Consider the following 19,265-nt stretch of genomic DNA (forward strand, 5'->3'; position numbering starts at 1 on the left):
AGCCGTTTAGTTTTTCTGGATTTAGTTGTATAGGGGTTCGACCGTGTTGTTGCTAGGTTTTATAATTATAGGTATTCCTAGTTAAAGATTCCATTGTAATTACTTTGTACCAATCGAGTGATATATTAGTTCTTCGGTTTTTTGTTTTTTTTTTTTTTTTTTTTTTTTTTTTTTTTTTTTTTTTTTTTTTTTTTTTTTTCGTTCGTGGATGTATGTCACATCGACATAACTATGCTAAATCCCAATGTCGTTTTATCAATTTGTTTTACTTTCTTGCGTAAGACATACTTTCCTTACACTTTATCCTAATTTTCAATTTTGCCAACGTACAAAATTTAAAAACCACCAACAAAGACTTCACTTTGAATTTTTTTTTTCTGCAAGTAATTTAGATAAAAATTGATTTCTTTTTTTATAATCAAATGAAAAGAACAACCAACTATGTATTAAGATAAAAGAAACTTATAAAATTAAGATTTTCATGAATTTTGAAAATTTGATGAAAAATTAAAAACTAGAACTATTTTATTATCATTTTCTTTATTTTATTTTTGTGACACCAATGTGGAAATAGTCTCTATCGAAATTACCGTTTTAAGTGTGCGAATCCCGGTGCGTAAAAATTAAACGTTTTTAGTGTTAAAACATACGGCCATTAATGGGGAAGCATTTTCCCAGTGTCCCCCGTCCTCCACCACAAGCGAAACCGTATAAATAGCGACTACAGGTACGGCCTTTCACCATAGAAGAACGTGCCTCATATCCAACCAAAGTCAACCATCGATCGAGGCGCGTAGAGAAATGGCTCCAGTCTCACTCCCCTACGCTCACTGCGAGAGTAAGTTACGGGCTCTCGCCGGCCAGGCTGAGGGATTCGGCCGCCTTGCTACCGGTGGTCTTCATGGAGCACTCTACTGCGTTACTACTCTGGCAGGTGTATATATAAATATATATACTTTCTTGATTACTCATCATACATACACATTCTCTTTTCATATTGATCATGATCATTGATTTGACATGGAAATCAACCCATGTTTACTACTGTTATTGTCCTTACTGGTTCGCTTTGACATAATTTAAGTTACGAAATTGTGGATATGTGGTTATTTTGGATGATTCCTGAAAGTTTTGGAAGGAGATCATGAGTTGCCTTTTATGTGCTTATGTATGTGAAATATTTTCCTGCGATGAAAATTAAGTAGCTTAACCAAATTAAGCATACAACCAGTTTAAATCATGTATTGATGAAATGCATGTATATAAAAAGGCTTCTGATTTGTTGTAGATGATGGTCCTGGGTCGCTTCGTGAAGCATGTAGCAAGAAAGAACCTCTGTGGATTGTTTTTGAAATTTCGGGTGAAATCAAGCTCAAATCTTTTCTACCTGTGTCTTCATATAAAACAATCGATGGTAGAGGACAATGGATTAGGATCACTGGCATGGGCCTTAGGTTGGCCCAATGTGAACATGTGATTATATGCAATTTAGAGTTTCAAGAAGGCAGAGGACATGATGTCGACGCCATTCAAATCAAACCAAACTCAAAGCATATATGGATTGATCGCTGTAGTCTTAAGGATTATTCAGATGGACTTGTTGATGTTACTCGAGGAAGCACAGACGTCACTATTTCACGGTAATTAATTAATCAGCTACTTAATTATACTCTTTAGTATATATGTTTGTATTTCACCAACGTACGTTGTAATTTACTTTGTTCATGCATGCATGCAGTTGTAAATTTGGGTACCATGACAAGACGATTCTTATTGGAGCAAACGCTGCTCATTGTGATGACAGAAATATCCGTGTTACTATTCACCACTGTCTCTTTGATGGAAGTCGTCAGAGGCTTCCACGTGTTAGGTTTGCCAAAGTACATCTGTACAACAACTACACCAGATACTGGGCGATCTATGCTGTGGGTGCCAGTGTTGATTCAGAGGTTAAATTGCTAACACAACTTTTAGAGATCCTTGTTTGTGTTAATTAGATTGGAAATAAATATTATATAGTATATAATAACTTTTTATTCTTCTTCATACAGATATACTCACAGTGTAATATTTATGAAGCCGGACGCGATTGCAATGTGGCTTTTAAATATATCCCTGAAAAGGTAATTATAAATAGAAGGAAAAACCATAAATAACCATATCCATAGGGACTTATGTTGTAAATTATGTAGGCTGGTGACAAAAATGCGCCAACTGCTGGCGTCATTGTATCCGAGGGAGACCTGTTTTTAGGTGGAACTCAGTCTGGCTTGAAACCTGGGAACTGCTCATTCCGCCCAAGCCAATACTACCAAACATGCACGGTTGAACCTGCAACAATGGAGCTTAAAAAGGCTCTCGAGTGGTTTGCAGGATGGCAACGTGTTCCACGTCCCGGGGATTGGTAGTTTTCCAATCTCGAAAACCAGGTATATGATATGATATGCTTTTGATTATCTTAATGGGTGCAATTAGTTAGGGTTTAGATCAATTAACACACATATACAGATAACAATATATATTTTAGTGGGCTATATATCATAGAAATTGTACATCATGCATATCCAAATAGCAAGATTTCTTTGTATAATGTCTACCCTTAATAGACTAAAGAAAATTGTAATTATCTAACTAACAAATTGATTGAACCAATGCATCTATGTTAATTTTGTGTGTGGTGCAAAATTGAAAAGAAGGGAAAATATAGAAATCTAGGTACTAGTTATTCTAATTTATCTAGATTGGTCATGAAAGTTTTTGTTGTACATTTTGGGTTCCTAAAATTTTGTTTTTCCATTCTTTTGGTACATCATTATTATTAAGGAGTAACGAAATAAGTAGATTTTTTTTTTCTCTGGTTGCTAATTAATTTTGTTTTACACATTATGACTCTGGAAAAGAAAATATTATTTTCTTATGCTTTTATACAGTTTTTGGGCATTAATACAGTTACTAATATATTTTTATTTATTATCAATAGTAATTAAATTATAGTATTTTATGATATATTTTTCAAATTCTATACATAATATCTGTATTACAGTTTATAATAGAGATAATTAACACAACAATATGTTTACTATATTTGGTAGTGGGTTAAAATACATTTTGTAATTTTATTCTGAAATGATATATTTTGTTAATTAACCAAGTTTCACATTTTTATAATTTATTAAAGAATTAAAAATTCAAAAAACGAGTATTAAACATGTAACCTGTACATTTTGACTAACACATAAATTTTTATATCATAATGTATTTCAATTTATTAATACTGAACTAGAGTTACAAATAAAATGGTGAGATATAAAATGATGTAATTAAAAATATGTAAATGTACTGAAATACGTTGTGAAAAAAGTTATTTTTACACGATTTTATTGGTAACCATATATTATAATTGGTATGCCACTATTCCATAATGACTTTTTAGTTGTTGCTAATATTTATTGCAATACATAAAACTAATTATTTGTACATCTAGATAAGAGATAGAAATACATTGTGATGAAATAAATAAAAAAACATAAATTTACTTATTTATTTATTTAGTAAGAGACCCTATGAGTTAAAAAGGTATCGTTGTCATTTTGGAACACAAAAAACCGATTTCACGCAAATTTATTGTTTAGGGACATATATATCTATATTCATTGTATATGAAAAAACTTTCATTACCAATCTAAAATATGAAAATAGTTTTTTTGAACGACAACTTAACTGGTTAGATATTAGTGTTAATACTCTAATTCTTATTAGCACCAATGATTGAACCGTGGTATCTCGGTTATCCCTTACTAAGAGGCTAAGCCTCTACCAATTGAGTTATTCCCAAGCTAAAACATTAAAATAGTTAATTGATAGGTTAATTATATTTTTGTTTATTTTAACAAAAGACTTAACAAAAAAATCAATAGAAAAGTGTAAAGATGCCAACATTGTTATCGGTATCAAATATCACTATTATACACAGAAAAGTGTAAAGACACCCACATTGTTATCTCTATTATCTATCAAATATCACTATTATACCAGCCATTAGGAGAGAGAGTGAGTGTCCGAAAATTTCATTTATATCGTTACAAACTTTGAATATTATTTTTATATCTTTATAAATTTTAAAGCTACATATATATATCCTTACAAAACTATAAAATTTACCTCTATTAATCTTTTTATTTAAAAAATCAAAATACCAAATAATATTACTAAACTACCCTCCCCATATTAAAGATTAGTATTAAACCATTTATAATTAGAAATAAACCGTTTATTATTGAAAAGCTTTAAAATTCGTTTTGTTCCTCTTCAAAATTATTGTTCTGTTTTTTCCTCTTCAAAATTGTTCTTCTCCATTAATGAGATAATAGCTTCACATTCATTTTTTTTTATTCCTACTAACTAGTCTATAACCCGTGGAAACCACGGTTATAAAATCAATTAAACTTTTATAGTAAAAATTCAGAATTATTACTCAATTATTTTAAATAAATTATTAATTTAAGAGATATTTTTTTAGTCATGCGAAATTATAATCGTTGATTGAAATAAATATGTAAAATTAATTTTTAACATATATTAAACATTTTTTATTTGTAAATTAATGAAAACATTAATATAAAATTTAATTTTTAAAATAGAGAATAAATACATTGACAAATAGCAGCACATTAATGATGATGTCTAAAAAATTAAAAAATAAAAACTAATATATTGACATATGGCAAAACATTAATTAAAAGGTCCAATATGATGACACATAACAAAAAAAACTACTCTTTTATTAGTATAGGGATGAACCATTGAATTCTCTATTTATACGTCACCTTTTAATTTTTATGAAAATCTTCAACTTAAATTTATATGAATGGAATGAGAAAGGATCAACAGGTGGAAAACATTTCCTTTGTAAATATGTGGACTCACCAAACTGTATCCATATATGATAAACCCCCACCTTCGTCCTTTCTTTTTCTAAAATCTCTCATTTCTCTTTGCAGAAATAAGGAAGAAATAATCGACATAAAGTTTTTGACGAGTTTTTTCTGATATTCAAATTAGGTTTAATTCTAATCTTTAATTTAGAAAGGGTAATTCAGTAAAGTCATATAAAATTACAATCTTAGAAAAGCTTTTAATATTAAATTGATTTAATCATAATTAAATTATAAATTTGGATATAAATGTGAATTTTATAGTTTGAAAAGGATATATATGTAATTTTAAAATTTATAAGGATATAAAAGTAATATTCAAAGTTGGTAAGGATTTTTACAAAAATGGTTCCTTCTTAATATATATGTTTACAAATGAGTAAATTACACGAATGATCTCTATGGTTTAGGATTATTTGCGTGTTTGGTCCATAATTTTTTTTTTAACTTGGAAGGTTCCTACTGTTTCTTTTCGTTACGCCTTTGGTCCCTGTCATATCTAAAAATACTATTTTTCCATTGATTTTTTAATTTATATAAATAAAGACACCCCGACCTCACCATTCACCTTATATTACCTACCCTATCATTTTCTCTATTTAAATAATAGTGTTTTTCAGTAAGACAGGGATCAAGCACGAAACAAAAACAAACAGTAGGTGACCAAACGCGTAACAAAAACAAACAATAGGGACCTTCCAAATAAAAAAAAAGTTAGGGACCAAACACGCAAATCATCCCAAATCATAGGGACCATTCGTGTAATTTACTCTTTACGAATATGTCCATGTTTAATAAAAGAATTTATAAAAATGGTCATCTCTTTCATAAATTTACAGAAATAGTGCTTGCCTAATCAACAATTTACAAAGGGTCCTTGTCTTTCACGAAGTTATAGAAACAATCCTATATAATAGTGCATTTACATAAATTTCCTTTCTATTTCATAAAAATAAAGGACTTGTCCTTATCTTTTACAAAAGTATTCAAATGGTTCATGGCTAATAGAGAATTTATAGTCATGGTCTCCATGTTTCACAAAAATTACAAAAAATAGGCCGTATATAAGAGGTCATTATAAAAATAGTGTCGGAGATTAATAAATCTACTGCAACGCACGAGCCATCCCGCTAGTTCCACATATATATCGGGGATGTATTGAGATTTTTTTTGCAATATTTTATTTTAAGATATAACCTTAAATGCTTGTAACAACAATATACGAATATCATGCATTTATTTTCTTTTATCATGGATATCGAAAAAATCCTATAAGTAATTTCAATTATATAAAACAATTTAAGCATATATCTACCCATGCTAATGAATTTAAATTCACAAGAGGTAGGTCATAAAACCAAAATAACTCTTAAAACAATATATATATATATATATATATATATATATATATATATATATATATATATATATATATATATATAGGGTGAGGTTCAATAGAGAACCATAATTAATCAAGGAACCAAGGAGCCAATCTTTTTTTCAACTTTTAGAACTTACTTTTTATAAAAAAAAAACTAAAAATACAGAAATTCATAACTTTTTATCATTTTTCCAATGATATAAAATTCGATTTTTTTTACGTCAAATTCACAATGTGAATCTTTGAAAATTCACAATGTGAATCCGGATTTACACGGTGAATCCGAAAAATCTTTTTCACATTCACAATGTTAATTTATGAATTTAGATATTTTTAGATTTTTTTTCGATAAATAATAAACTCTAGAAATTGAAAAAAAGATTTGGTTCCTTGAAGAACCCTTAATTATAGTTTTCTATTGAACTTTTCCCTATAATATATATATATATATATATATATATATATATATATATATATATATATATATATATATATACACTTATGAGCACAATTTTTTATATAAATGAATATAGTTATTTTTATGTGGTTCTATGGTTCTAAGTTTTACTTAGTTCTATATTCTTTCTTTTCAAATCACCGTTTAAGCTTTTACTGATGTCTGTTACTATTTATGGCATATAGGCAGGAGCATGGATGGTGATACATGTTGATGTTGGTACTTGTCTCCTTGTGGCCATGCATTAGACTAAACATATATTGTATCTCACGAAAATTAGAATAAAACATACTATGAACCTTTCCAGATACAATATTATACATGATATAGTATCCCATAAGTGTTAAGTATGTATAATGTGTATGTTATTTTGCATGTATGTAATTTAATAATGTCATGATGAATGGGAATAAAGCTTCTTTTGAAGCTCTTTGAGCTAGAGTTTCGCTTGTTAAATTGCATACATTTGTATGTTAGTTTGTGTATGTGAGCCCATCTTGTAAGAAAACATAACACTAGAGTTCAAACACATCGAAATCTTATCAAACTATCTAAGTTGAATCGACTTGAAAATGTTCATATTACAAGAGTTTATGTCCATGAACGAGTTTAATGTATGGCAAGGTGGGTCCATTGACCCACCTAAAACTTTAAAACTTACTACAAATTATATACCTAAAATTTTACGATCTACTTTAAATTTTTTTGAAAGACCTACCTTATAGTGTCGGAAAAAAGAAAGGAAAAAAGAAGTATAGACTATAGGCAATAAAATGTATAACATGTTTATGGCAAAAAGGAGTCCCACATCGACTCCAAGAAGAAAGTTGTAGAGGGTTTTCCATTATAAATAAATGTTTTCTTTTTTTTTTTCAAACTTTCATATGTAACACCTCTCACTAGATCCTATGAGAAATCATACTTAATTTTTTTTTTTTTGTAATTTTCCCAAAATTTTTAGATTTATTTTTGCATAAAATCTATTGGTCACGAAATAGTAAACTCTAACTAAGTTTGAATACTAGTGGGGTTGTTAACAATCAATATATCAAAACATGATTCAAGCATACACTACATTTTCTGTGGTCTTCAAAAAATCCAAGCTCATGCCTAACTCAAGATAGGGCCTTCAATCTGAATACAAATCAAATAAGTTAGGCAATGAATTTTTCTAGCTGGTGAGTCACCCAAGGCTAATTCATTTAGAGTATGGGATGACAATTGAACTTACTTGAATCAAATCTCCAAAACCAACAAATAAAATGCATAAACTTTGGGATTTATCAACCTAATCAAAATAAAGGGTCTTATATGCCCTAAAAGTTTAACTCTAACAATTATATTCTAAAAAACCCAATAACCCTACAATATATGAAAAGGGTGGTGAAATCATACATAAATCATATGCTTAGTGTCATCAAGGAATAGGAATCACTACTAACTATTCTCCCATAAAAACAAACAAACATTAGGCAATTAGGGGAACCACCACTCTACGCCACACAAGGGGAAGCGAGAATCCATGAGTACGTGAGGATTATCTAGAAATCTATTCTAAAACGAAAAACAAATAATATCTGGTATCTGGGATCTCACAATCACAACCCATCCTAGAATGATATGCACTAGTAGGATGATTTAATCATTTTCAAAAAAATATACGCTCTTTACTTTTATAACCAAACCAATTTTGAAAAAAATGACATTTCATGTGCATGTAAAACAAAAGTATTTTAGAATATTATCATTTCATGAATTCACATATAATCTACATTGTAATCAAGGCTTACATAAACTTTAATATATTGAAAACCTCGCAAAACTCATCAAAACACATAAAGCAAGGTTGACGATGTGTATTCCCGATAACTCACATTATTTTTGGTGTTATGTTTCTACACCTCATTCATCATATACATTGTTCTTATACGCCACAACATCATGCTGGTCTAGAGAGAAAAATAGACATTTGATGAATATGGCTAGATCTTTAATCTTGTAATCAAATCTACTTTTGAATTTAAGGGCGGTGTTGTGTTAACAACAACTTTTTTGATAATAGGGTTCCTAATTTTTTTTTTATAAAAAGTAAGTCTCCACTTAAAATCATTTATAAAATAAAAAACTAATTTGGGTTTTCTTAGTGTTTCCAATGTTTTGCTACCTAGCTAACCATAACTAATAAGTTTGCAATAAGATCTGAAAATATGTTTTAATTAGGTACTGAAATGTATGAAAGGTTTAAGAACATCTATGTGTTAACAACTATGTTTTCTATTCTAGAGATATGAAGTTTTACATGTCAATTTTTTTTTCCTTTAAAGATGAGTTCAGTGGGTGATTCTTTTAGTTCTGATGTTGGTGATTTTGATTTTATATATATATATATATATATATATATATATATATATATATATATATATATATATATATATATATATATATATATATATATAGAGTTAACATTACCATAAATGGTCCTGTTAAATGTAACAGACATCATAAACGAGACGTTGTCTCGTCAGGACTTTGGCCAAGACCTGGTCTTGGCCAAGAGTCTAACACCAGGGCGGCAATACGTTTCCCTCCATGAGGGATGAATATCCCCCGAAATCTTCTCATTCACTCACGACCAACCAGGATGTGACATAAAGCTTAGGTGACGCCCATAACTGACGTCACCAGGCAGTTAGCCATCATGGACGTGATCCTCCTAGTCAGAGGAGGCCACGTTTCATGCTGATCGGACGAGGTCCCGACAATCCGTTAGAGGCAGGCATTTAAGGATCTCCTCCACCTCGAGGAAGGGATCCATATTCTCTCTCGCAAATTTTATCCTAAAATTACCTCTCTCAGAAAACTAACTTGATCTTCAGAGCAACGTCCCGGGAGAACACCCGAACGTCCTTTAACGATTCGTCTTTGTGTTGTGTTCTTAGGAAAACTATCAAGGCATATCCATCTTCCGACATCCACACCCCTGTTGAACATATCATAACATTTGGTGCCATCCGGACGTATCCTCAGAGTGATACAACCAATAAACGATGTTGGTTCTTTGCAAAAAGGGGATCTACACCCAATAACATTGGGGACAACGGTAGAAGAACTGTTCAAAATACCAGTAACGTTCAACAACGACCATCATCACGAGTATAAAATAAGGTGCTAATGGCATAGGTCCCACCAATAGCGGCATAAATAACAGAACCAAACCAGAGCAGTTCCCGGTAACCACCGTCGGATGTTCTGCTTCCTTAGATGGTGATATTGCATCCCGATCTGTTGCAGAGAAATCCATATGACAGCAAATAGCTAGGTGCTCACCATATCTAACTCTCGTAATAGTAGCACACCTCATTACGCCGAAGACGAGATTAAGGCGCTCTCGAGAAACCTACTCAATATTAGTCTCTCAAGAAGCGATCCTAGACCATTGAACTGGGATCCATGAGACCCACTCCTTATATCTGGGTTCATTCGCAACACGAAGGTTCATCGAATATACATCAACAATGGTAGTTTCTGATGGGTTTGAGCCATAAGAACATTCCTATGTGCACATACAAACCCTAATGCTTGGATCTAGGTTTCTCTAATTGAACATGCAATGTATCCAAGACTTTGATCAATAGATCCAGTATAATAACATAAGAAAACAGATCTAAAGGATTACCTTAAGTATCTTGCTTGAATCTTCTTGTCCTTGGAGCTTAGAGTCACAATTGTCACTCCTCTAATGTCTTACAAACACCAACTTAGCAAGAGGATGATTAGAGAGAGAGAGAGAGAGAGAGAGAGGAGTGGGGGGGAAAGTCGGCCAGGGTTTCTTCAAAAGCAAGAGTGCCGATTTCCTTGGCCCCATGGGTCTATTTATACTATTAAGGCTCCTAGGGTTTCACCCTTAAACCCTAATTGGATAACTTAGGCCCTAAGTAATCCAATCTCCCTAATGATAAGCCTTGGATGATTTCTAGGTCCTTCCAAACCCAAAACCCGTCCACCCCTTATCCATAAGGAATTATAGCCCAAAGTACAACTATCATACAATTGACAGTTTATGCCCTTTTATTTAATTAATCTCTTTAAGTCACCAAATTAATCCCTAATTAATTTATGACTTATATTAATCAAATAACAATATTATTATTCCTTATATTATTCTCATAATATATTAATAATATTTCTTCTCTCATTATAAACCATCCTATCAAGTTGCTATGGTGAAGGCAACCCAAAAGGACCATGCACAACCGGGTCAAATACTTGCCAAATATAGTTGCAGCCTTAGACACTATTCCAACAGTCTCCCACTGGGATAAGTCTAGTAACTATATACACAAGCATAATCTGATTAGCAATCGTAGATCTCAAAGACGCTGTCAAACTCTGATCTTATCAATCTTGTCCTTTAGATAAGGGATCGTACAGTCCTCTGTTTATATCATGCAGACAATTCTTATGGAATTAATTGTCCAACAGTTGGTTTCTCAATCTCAGATTTATTTGACATAGAACTTAATCGAACACATCAATTTAGTTCTGACCGGGCCCGACACATAAGTCAAATCAAATCATCGAGCGGCCGAGATATCGCTTTTACCCTCTTAGGATAAAAGTAACAGATAAACTTCGACTTATATGCATTTACTTATTCATTAATCAACTATACATAAAAATGCGTTTTATAACATCAATTTATTGATGCGGTTTCGCATTATCAATGTACAACCAATTAACAAATAACAAACCATATATCTAGGTTTTAAGACCATATGATATTATCGTCTTGTGATCACCCTTTTTTTATCACATTCCATAAGGTGATTCCAGCAAGCGCGGGCTTGTTCCAATGCTCAAAACTAGTTCATAAGCACTCATGAACGTTGCAACAAACTTTTGCTATGTCTAATACCATTTAGACATTCTACACACCAATTCATGACAATCTTCATTCATACCTACTTCCAACATATGAACAATTGTGGATTGTTTGAATAACTCGATTATTCTTAATAAACTCAATTATTCTGGAAGTCAAAACATGCAAAGTGAAACAATAGCTAAACAATTAACATAAGACAGTAACATTACTCATAAATAATACTCCTTTATTTAATCATCAAATGTTAATTACATTTATCTATTACACGTTTCTAATACTATCTAATCTAAACTAATATCATCCTTCAGCCCAATACTCCTAGCATGCTGCAAGTGCTTAACCCTGCTCAGTCCCTTCGTAAGCGGATCCGATGGGTTATCTTCTGATGATTTCCTCTTAACCACGAGTTGTCCTTCTTCTACTCGATGTCTAATAAAGTGATATTTTCTGTCGATATGTCGAGATCTACCATGATCCCTTGGTTCCTTAGTCAAGGCAACCGCTCCTTCATTATCACAGAAAATTTCCATAGGCTCCTTTATGGCAGGTACAACTCCAAGATCACCGATGAAGTTCTTCAACCATATTGCCTCCTTCGACGCTTCGCTCGCTGCAATGTACTCTGATTCGCATGTTGAATCAACTACGGTTTCCTCTTTGGAACTTTTCCAAGTTACTGCTCCTCCATTCAGGGTAAAGACCCAGCCCGACTGCGAACGGTAGTTGTCTCTGTCGGTTTGAAAGTTGGCATCACTATACCCTCGTACCTTCAAGTCATCACTCCCCCCGAGGACTAAAAACCATTCCTTCGTCCTCCGAAGGTACTTAAGGATATTCTTGACCGCAATCAAATGGGCTCTGCCAGGTTTCCCTTGATATCTACTAACCATGCTCAAAGCAAAGGCTACATCAGGGCGAGTACAAGTCATAGCATACATGATTGAGCCAACTGCGGAAGTGTATGGTACTCGGCTCATTTCTGCTATGGTACTCGGACTTTGAGTATTACTCAACTTGGCATTACTTTGTATCGGTAACTCTCCCTTCTTCGGATTTTCCATACTAAAACGTTTTAGTACTTTATCTAAGTAAGTGTTCTGACTAAGTCCTATTAGTCTCTTACTTCGTTCTCTCACTATCCTTATTCCCAAAATATAGGAAGCCTCTCCAAGGCCTTCATAGCGAAGCACTTCCCAAGCCAGGACTTAACCTCCTGCAGTGTTGGGACGTCGTTTCCTATGAGTAGTATGTCATCGACATACAGAACGAGGAAGCTGACTATACTCCCACTGGCTTTGACATATACACATGATTGATCTTCGCTTCGTACAAATCCAAACTCTTTGACTTTCTCATCGAAGCAAAGATTCCATCTACGAGATGCTTGCTTAAGTCCATAAATGGACTTCTCAAGCTTACACACTCTATTTGGATGCTTCGGATCAACAAAACCCTCTGGCTGAGCCATGTAAACATCCTCAGCCAACTTCCCATTAAGGAAAGCAGTCTTGACATCCATTTTCCAAATCTCATAATCATGAAATGCGGCAATAGCTAGCATCACTCTAATAGACTTTATTTTCGCAACTGATGAGAAGGTCTCATCATAGTCAACTCCGGGAGTTTGAGTAAAGCCCTTCGCAACCAGTCGCCTTATATGTGTGTATGTTTCCATCCACGTCGGTCTTCTTCTTGAAGATCCATTTGCACCCAACGGTCTTACGTTCGGGCACATTATCAACCAAAATCCAAACTTGGTTGTCATACATGGATTGGATCTCGCTGTCCATTGCCTCCTTCGATTTTGCAGACTCTGGGCCTGCCATGGCTTCCTTATAGCTATTAGGTTCATCTAGATTTATTAGTGTACCATCACTAATATACGTGTCCTTTTCGGTAGTAATATGAAAACCATAAAACTGGGGTTGAACTCTAACTCTTTCGGAACGTCTAAGAGGTAAGGACTCGTCAATCGGTTCAACCGGAGTTTCCTCCTCGGGTTGAGCGCCAGCGGTAGAGGTTCCTTGATCAATCGATTCTTGAATCTCTTCAAGCTCGATTTGCCTCCCACTGTCTCCTTGGCTTATGAGTTCTCGCACTCAGAAAACTCCTCTCCTCGCAACGAAGACAACATTGTCCTTCGGTCTATAGAAGAGATATCCAAAGGATTTCTGTGGGTAGCCGATGAAAATACATCGCTCACTACGAGTTTCGAGCTTGTCGTGAGTATCTCGTCTTACGAAAGCCTCGCAACCCCAAACCTTGATATGTGCTAACGAAGGAGCTTTCCCTGTCCACATCTCGTGTGGTGTTTTGGCAACCTTCTTAGTAGGGACTCGGTTAAGGATATGGGGGCAGTCTCTAAGGCATACCCCCAAAACGAGAGAGGTAGTGAAGCACGACTCATCATAGAGCGGACCATGTCTAACAAGGTTCGATTATGCCTTTCTGCCACACCATTCAACTGCGGTGTCCTAGGTGGCGTCAATTGTGAAACTATTCCACACTCTTTGAGATAGTCGTGGAATTCAAGACTTAGGTACTCTCCTCCTTGATCAGATCGAATCATCTTGATTTTCCTGCCCAATTGATTCTCCACTTCATTCTTGAACTCTTTGAACTTTTCAAACGTTTCTGACTTTTGCTTGATTAAGTAGATATACCCATATCTACTATAGTCATCGGTAAAAGTCACATAGAAGTGGTTCCCATCCTTTGTGGTTGATCTAAAGGGTCCACATACATCCGTATCTATGAGATCCAATAAACCCTCACCCCTTTCACATGTGCTAGTGAAGGGTGACTTGGTCATCTTTCAAGGTAAACAAGTTTCACATATGTCATCTTCCCTAAGGTCGAATGACTCCAACACTCCATCCTTTTGGAGTTGGGCTATGCAATTCTTGTTGACATGTCCAAGACGACAATGCCACAAGGATGCTCTATCCATACTATTGGAAGAATCCATGCACAAAACATCATTTCCTAGGTTATCTACAATCATAACAGTTTCATAAATTCCATTACATGGCATTACTTCAAAATATAAGACACCATTTAGATAAGCATAAATTGAACCATTCTCATTATTAAAAGAAAATCTAAATCCTTGTCTAAACAAACCATGAAACGAAATGATGTTTCTTGCCATTTCTGGCGAGTAGCAACAATTATTCAAATCTAAACATAATCCATTACTAAGAACTAGAGAATACTCTCCAATCTTGGTCACAAGCGACGATCTTCTGTTCCCCATGATTAGATTTATTCTTCCACACTCCAAATCCCTATTTCTTCTTAGCCCCTGCAATTCAAAACAAATGTGGTAACCACACCCGGTATCTAGGACCCAAGAAATAGCATGAGATGAATCATTAGATTTAATTGTGTAAATACCTGCAAAAGACGGCTTGATCTTTCCTTCCCTGATGGCTTGCAGGTATTCTGAGCAGCTTCTCTTCCAATGTCCTATTTTGTGGCAATGGTGGCACTCTGCCTCCTTTGGGTTAGGGTTGGGATTTGCAGGATCAACTTTGGTCCCAATAGAAGAGGAACCATCTCGGGACTTTCCCTTGCGGTAGCTCTTAGACGGAGCCTTTCTCTTCTTGCCCCTTCCCTGCCCAATTGCCAAAACAGGAGCAGTGGGTGGATTGGGAGTTGGTGCAACAGACTTGTCCTTGAGGTTGCTCTCAGCAACCCTTAGGAGACCTTGGAGCTTACTTAGGGTGACCTCTTCCTTGTTCATGTGGTAGGTCATCCTAAATTGATTTTAACACGGAGGCAAGGAATGAAGCACCATGTCGATAGTGAAATCTTCCCCAAAGTCGACATTCAACTTGCGAAGACGATCAGCATACCTTTGCCTCTTTTGCAAGTGCACGGTTAGAGACTCTCCATGTCCCATTTTAGCGGAGATCATGTTAGTGAAGATCTCGTAACGTTCCTGCCTCGCGTTTTGGTGGTATCTCTCCAATAAGTCTTGATGCATTTTGTACGGATACATGTCTTCATAGGACTTTTGGAATTCGGCGTTCATTGTGGCTATCATGATGCAATGAACCTTCGTCGCATCACGTTCATGAGTCTCAAAAGCGGTCATTTCAGCCGGAGTAGCGATTTCTGGATTGATCTTCTCGAGCTTCTCGTCAAGGACATACTCCTTGTCCTCGTAGCGAGCAATCGTGCGAATGTATCTTATCCATTCGCTAAAGTTCGTTCCATCGTAAGTCACCTTTTGGCAAAGGCTCATCAATGTGAATGAACTAGCAACAACATTGTTAGCGTTCGACATCTACAAATAGAAAGGACAAAGATAGATTAGAATTTGAATCCCTAATTATCACCCAATAAGAAAAATTAGGGCTAGGATCCAACAACAATATTTACATATTAGAAAAGGGATGCCGTAATCCAACATGCAAACAATTTGAAGGTAAGTGAATGATGATTCACTAATTCTCCATCATGAAAACATAACCTTAAGTTCTAAATGTATTGAGAGTTCCTAGGTTTCGATGAGATTCATTGAACTTTTCAATGACATGTTTAAATCTCGATATGCCCCTCTCGTTTGTGACTGGGATACCGAGGATCACAAAGTGGGTGTGAATAACCATGCAAATCTACACGGTGCCTTCATTGTAACAATCACCTATTCGATGTGCCAGTAAACCACACACGCTCCACCGAACTATGAAAAACATTGAATCACCCTTTGCCACCTTTGCTTAGAACCAATCAGTGTGCCGGTAAACCACACACGCTCCACTAACTTCTTAGCAAGGGTGCAAAGTGTAATTTCATGGGATTGCATCAATTCACTTTTCCTAAAATAACTAGGATTGGGAATTTGAAAAACATGTAGTTACTTTGTATTTCAATATTATACTTTTAATGAGGAGATAAGGTTGCCCTATCCTACCCGTTCGGCTAACGACCCTCCACCAATCAAGCAAGCGGTGGGTGTGAGTGTACACCCATTAAGCGCCATTTTATAGGCCGCAACCTTATACCCACCTTATAGACCAGCTTCGTGAATGAGGCCTACTAACGGTAAGACTAGCATTTTAATTATACACACACACACACACACACACACACACATATATATATATATATATATATATATATATATATATATATATATATATATATAAGCTTGTAATCATATAGAGTATAGGGTTGAATTTTAAACTTGTAAAATTCTAGGGTTTGAAATTTAAATTGTCTAAATCAAACTTTTAATCACAAAACATAAATTTCAAAACTTGAGGACAGGTTTTAAACTTTTCAAAACATAAGGGATCAAATAACAAATAATTCAAATTAACCATTTAATCTCATAATTATCTTTATTTGATTTATTTAAATGTTTCTTGCAAAACAATTTACCAATTCAATTAAAATAATCAATCAATTATCATATTTAAGGAAATTATTATTATTAAATTTATTGGTAAATATCTTGAATTAGGTCAAGGATATACTCGAATATATGTTAAAATCGGATTTATATTGACCCATTAAGATAAAGGCAAGTTTCCATAAGATAAACAACAAGAAATTCCGAAACTAGCACCTTCTGGCGCTCGAACTCGCCGAGTACCACAATGGACTCGCCGAGTTGAGGCCTACTCGCCGAGTCCACTATGGAAGTCGCCGAGTTCATCAGGCAGAAGGACAAAAATCGAATTTTGCAATCAACAATCAAGCAACCAATGCATCAATTCAATAGAAACCATTCAAGGCTTTGATACCACTGATGGGTTTGAGCCATAAGAACATTCCTATGTGCACATACAAACCCTAATGCTTGGATCTAGGTTTCTCTAATTGAACATGCAATGTATCCAAGACTTTGATCAATAGATCTAGTATAATAACATAAGAAAACAGATCTAAAGGATTACCTTAAGTATCTTGCTTGAATCTTCTTGTCCTTGGAGCTTAGAGTCACAATTGTCACTCCTCTAAAGAGGATGATTAGAGAGAGAGAGAGGAGAGGGGGAAAACTCGGCTAGGGTTTCTTCAAAAGCAAGAGTGCCGATTTCCTTGCCCCATGGGTCTATTTATACTATTGAGGCTCCTAGGGTTTCACCCTTAAACCCTAATTGGATAACTTAGGCCCTAAGAAATCCAATCTCCCTAATGATAAGCCTTGGACGATTTCTAGGTCCTTCCAAACCCCAAACCCGTCCACCCCTTATCCATAAGGAATTATAGCCTAAAGTACAACTATCATACAATTGACAGTTTATGCCCTTTTATTTAATTAATCTCTTTAAGTCACCAAATTAATCCCTAATTAATTTATGACTTATATTAATCAAATAACAATATTATTATTCCTTATATTATTCTCATAATATATTAATAATATTTCTTCTCTCATTATAAACCATCCTGTCAAGTTGCTATGGTGAAGGCAACCCAAAAGGACCATGCACAACTGGGTCAAATACTTGCCAAATATAGTTGCAGCCTTAGACACTATTCCAACAGTTTCTATGATATACTCTATGAGCACTGCTTCCTAAAACTACCAGACACGTGGAAGGAGGGGCTACAGCCCCCAACTGGTGGACCATTGGTCGGATTCACAGGGTTCAACTTGTGGCCATTAGGCACTGTTCGGCTGATCTTAACATTGGTCAGTCATGACGAGAAAGACCGAGTCACAAGAACGATCGAATTCTCTGTGATTTGGTATCCAGCAGAACACAATAGTCTACTCGGACGATTGACAATCTCCTTACTACACCTTGTACCATCGATGATACACGACATCGTTAAATTTAGCACACGCCAGGGATCAACGACGATCCTCGCCACAAACGATAGGGCACAACATTGCCACCAGATCATAGCCGCCCCAGAGCTCGTACACGCACCAAAGAAGTCCAAGGAGAGATGTTCCAACGAACAACACCAGATAAACATGGAATATCCAGAACAACTCGTGCGAATCAGCGCTCACCTATCAGACGAGACCAGGGCACGACTAGTAGCACTCCTAAAGCAATATTCCACCATTTCGACTAAAAAACCAACAAATCTAACAGGTGTTGATCGACAGATCATAGAACACATCCTCAATGCCACGCCCGAACGCACCCTGGTTAAACAAAAAAAGAGAGTCCAGGCAGCAGAACGAAACAAGGAGATAAATGCAGAAGTGGCCGATCTAGTGAACACCGACATACTCAGGGAAGTAATGTTCCCAACATGGATAGCAAATCCTTTCATGGTAAAGAAAACCAATGCGTCATGGTGAATGTGTATCGATTACTCGGACCTTAACAACGCCTGCCCAAAGGATTGTTATCCTCTCCCAGAGATTGATCAGAAGGTCCAATCGCACGAAGGTTTTCAACTTAAATGTTTCCTCGTCGAATACAAGGGTTACCATCAAGTACTAATGAAACGAGAGTACGAAGCAAAAACTGCCTTCCACACCGAAAAGGGACCTTCTGCTCCTATAAAATGTCGTTTGGACTAAAAAACGCGGGTGCTACTTACCAAAGGCTCATGGACAACGTATTCGCTGACCAAATAGGTAGGAACATCGAAGTCTATGTAAATGACATGGTAATTAAGAGCCGCAATGAA

General features: G+C 35.0%; 1 protein-coding gene across 1 annotated transcript; it reads left to right on the forward strand.

Moving 5' to 3' along the window:
• The first annotated feature begins 737 nt into the window (after positions 1 to 737).
• On the forward strand, positions 738 to 7,169 carry LOC145090742 (putative pectate lyase 4). The gene is made up of 6 exons (XM_079028839.1): positions 738 to 934; positions 1,289 to 1,640; positions 1,739 to 1,949; positions 2,052 to 2,123; positions 2,193 to 2,429; positions 6,958 to 7,169. The coding sequence occupies exons 1-5, from the start codon at positions 802 to 804 to the stop codon at positions 2,406 to 2,408; spliced, it is 984 nt and encodes a 327-aa protein (XP_078884965.1). The 5' UTR covers positions 738 to 801; the 3' UTR covers positions 2,409 to 2,429; positions 6,958 to 7,169.
• Positions 7,170 to 19,265: the final 12,096 nt, after the last annotated feature.

This window comes from Lactuca serriola, chromosome 1, assembly GCF_051521515.1.
Source record: "Lactuca serriola cultivar US96UC23 chromosome 1, Lser_US96UC23_V15, whole genome shotgun sequence".
Lineage (NCBI taxonomy): Eukaryota > Viridiplantae > Streptophyta > Magnoliopsida > Asterales > Asteraceae > Lactuca > Lactuca serriola.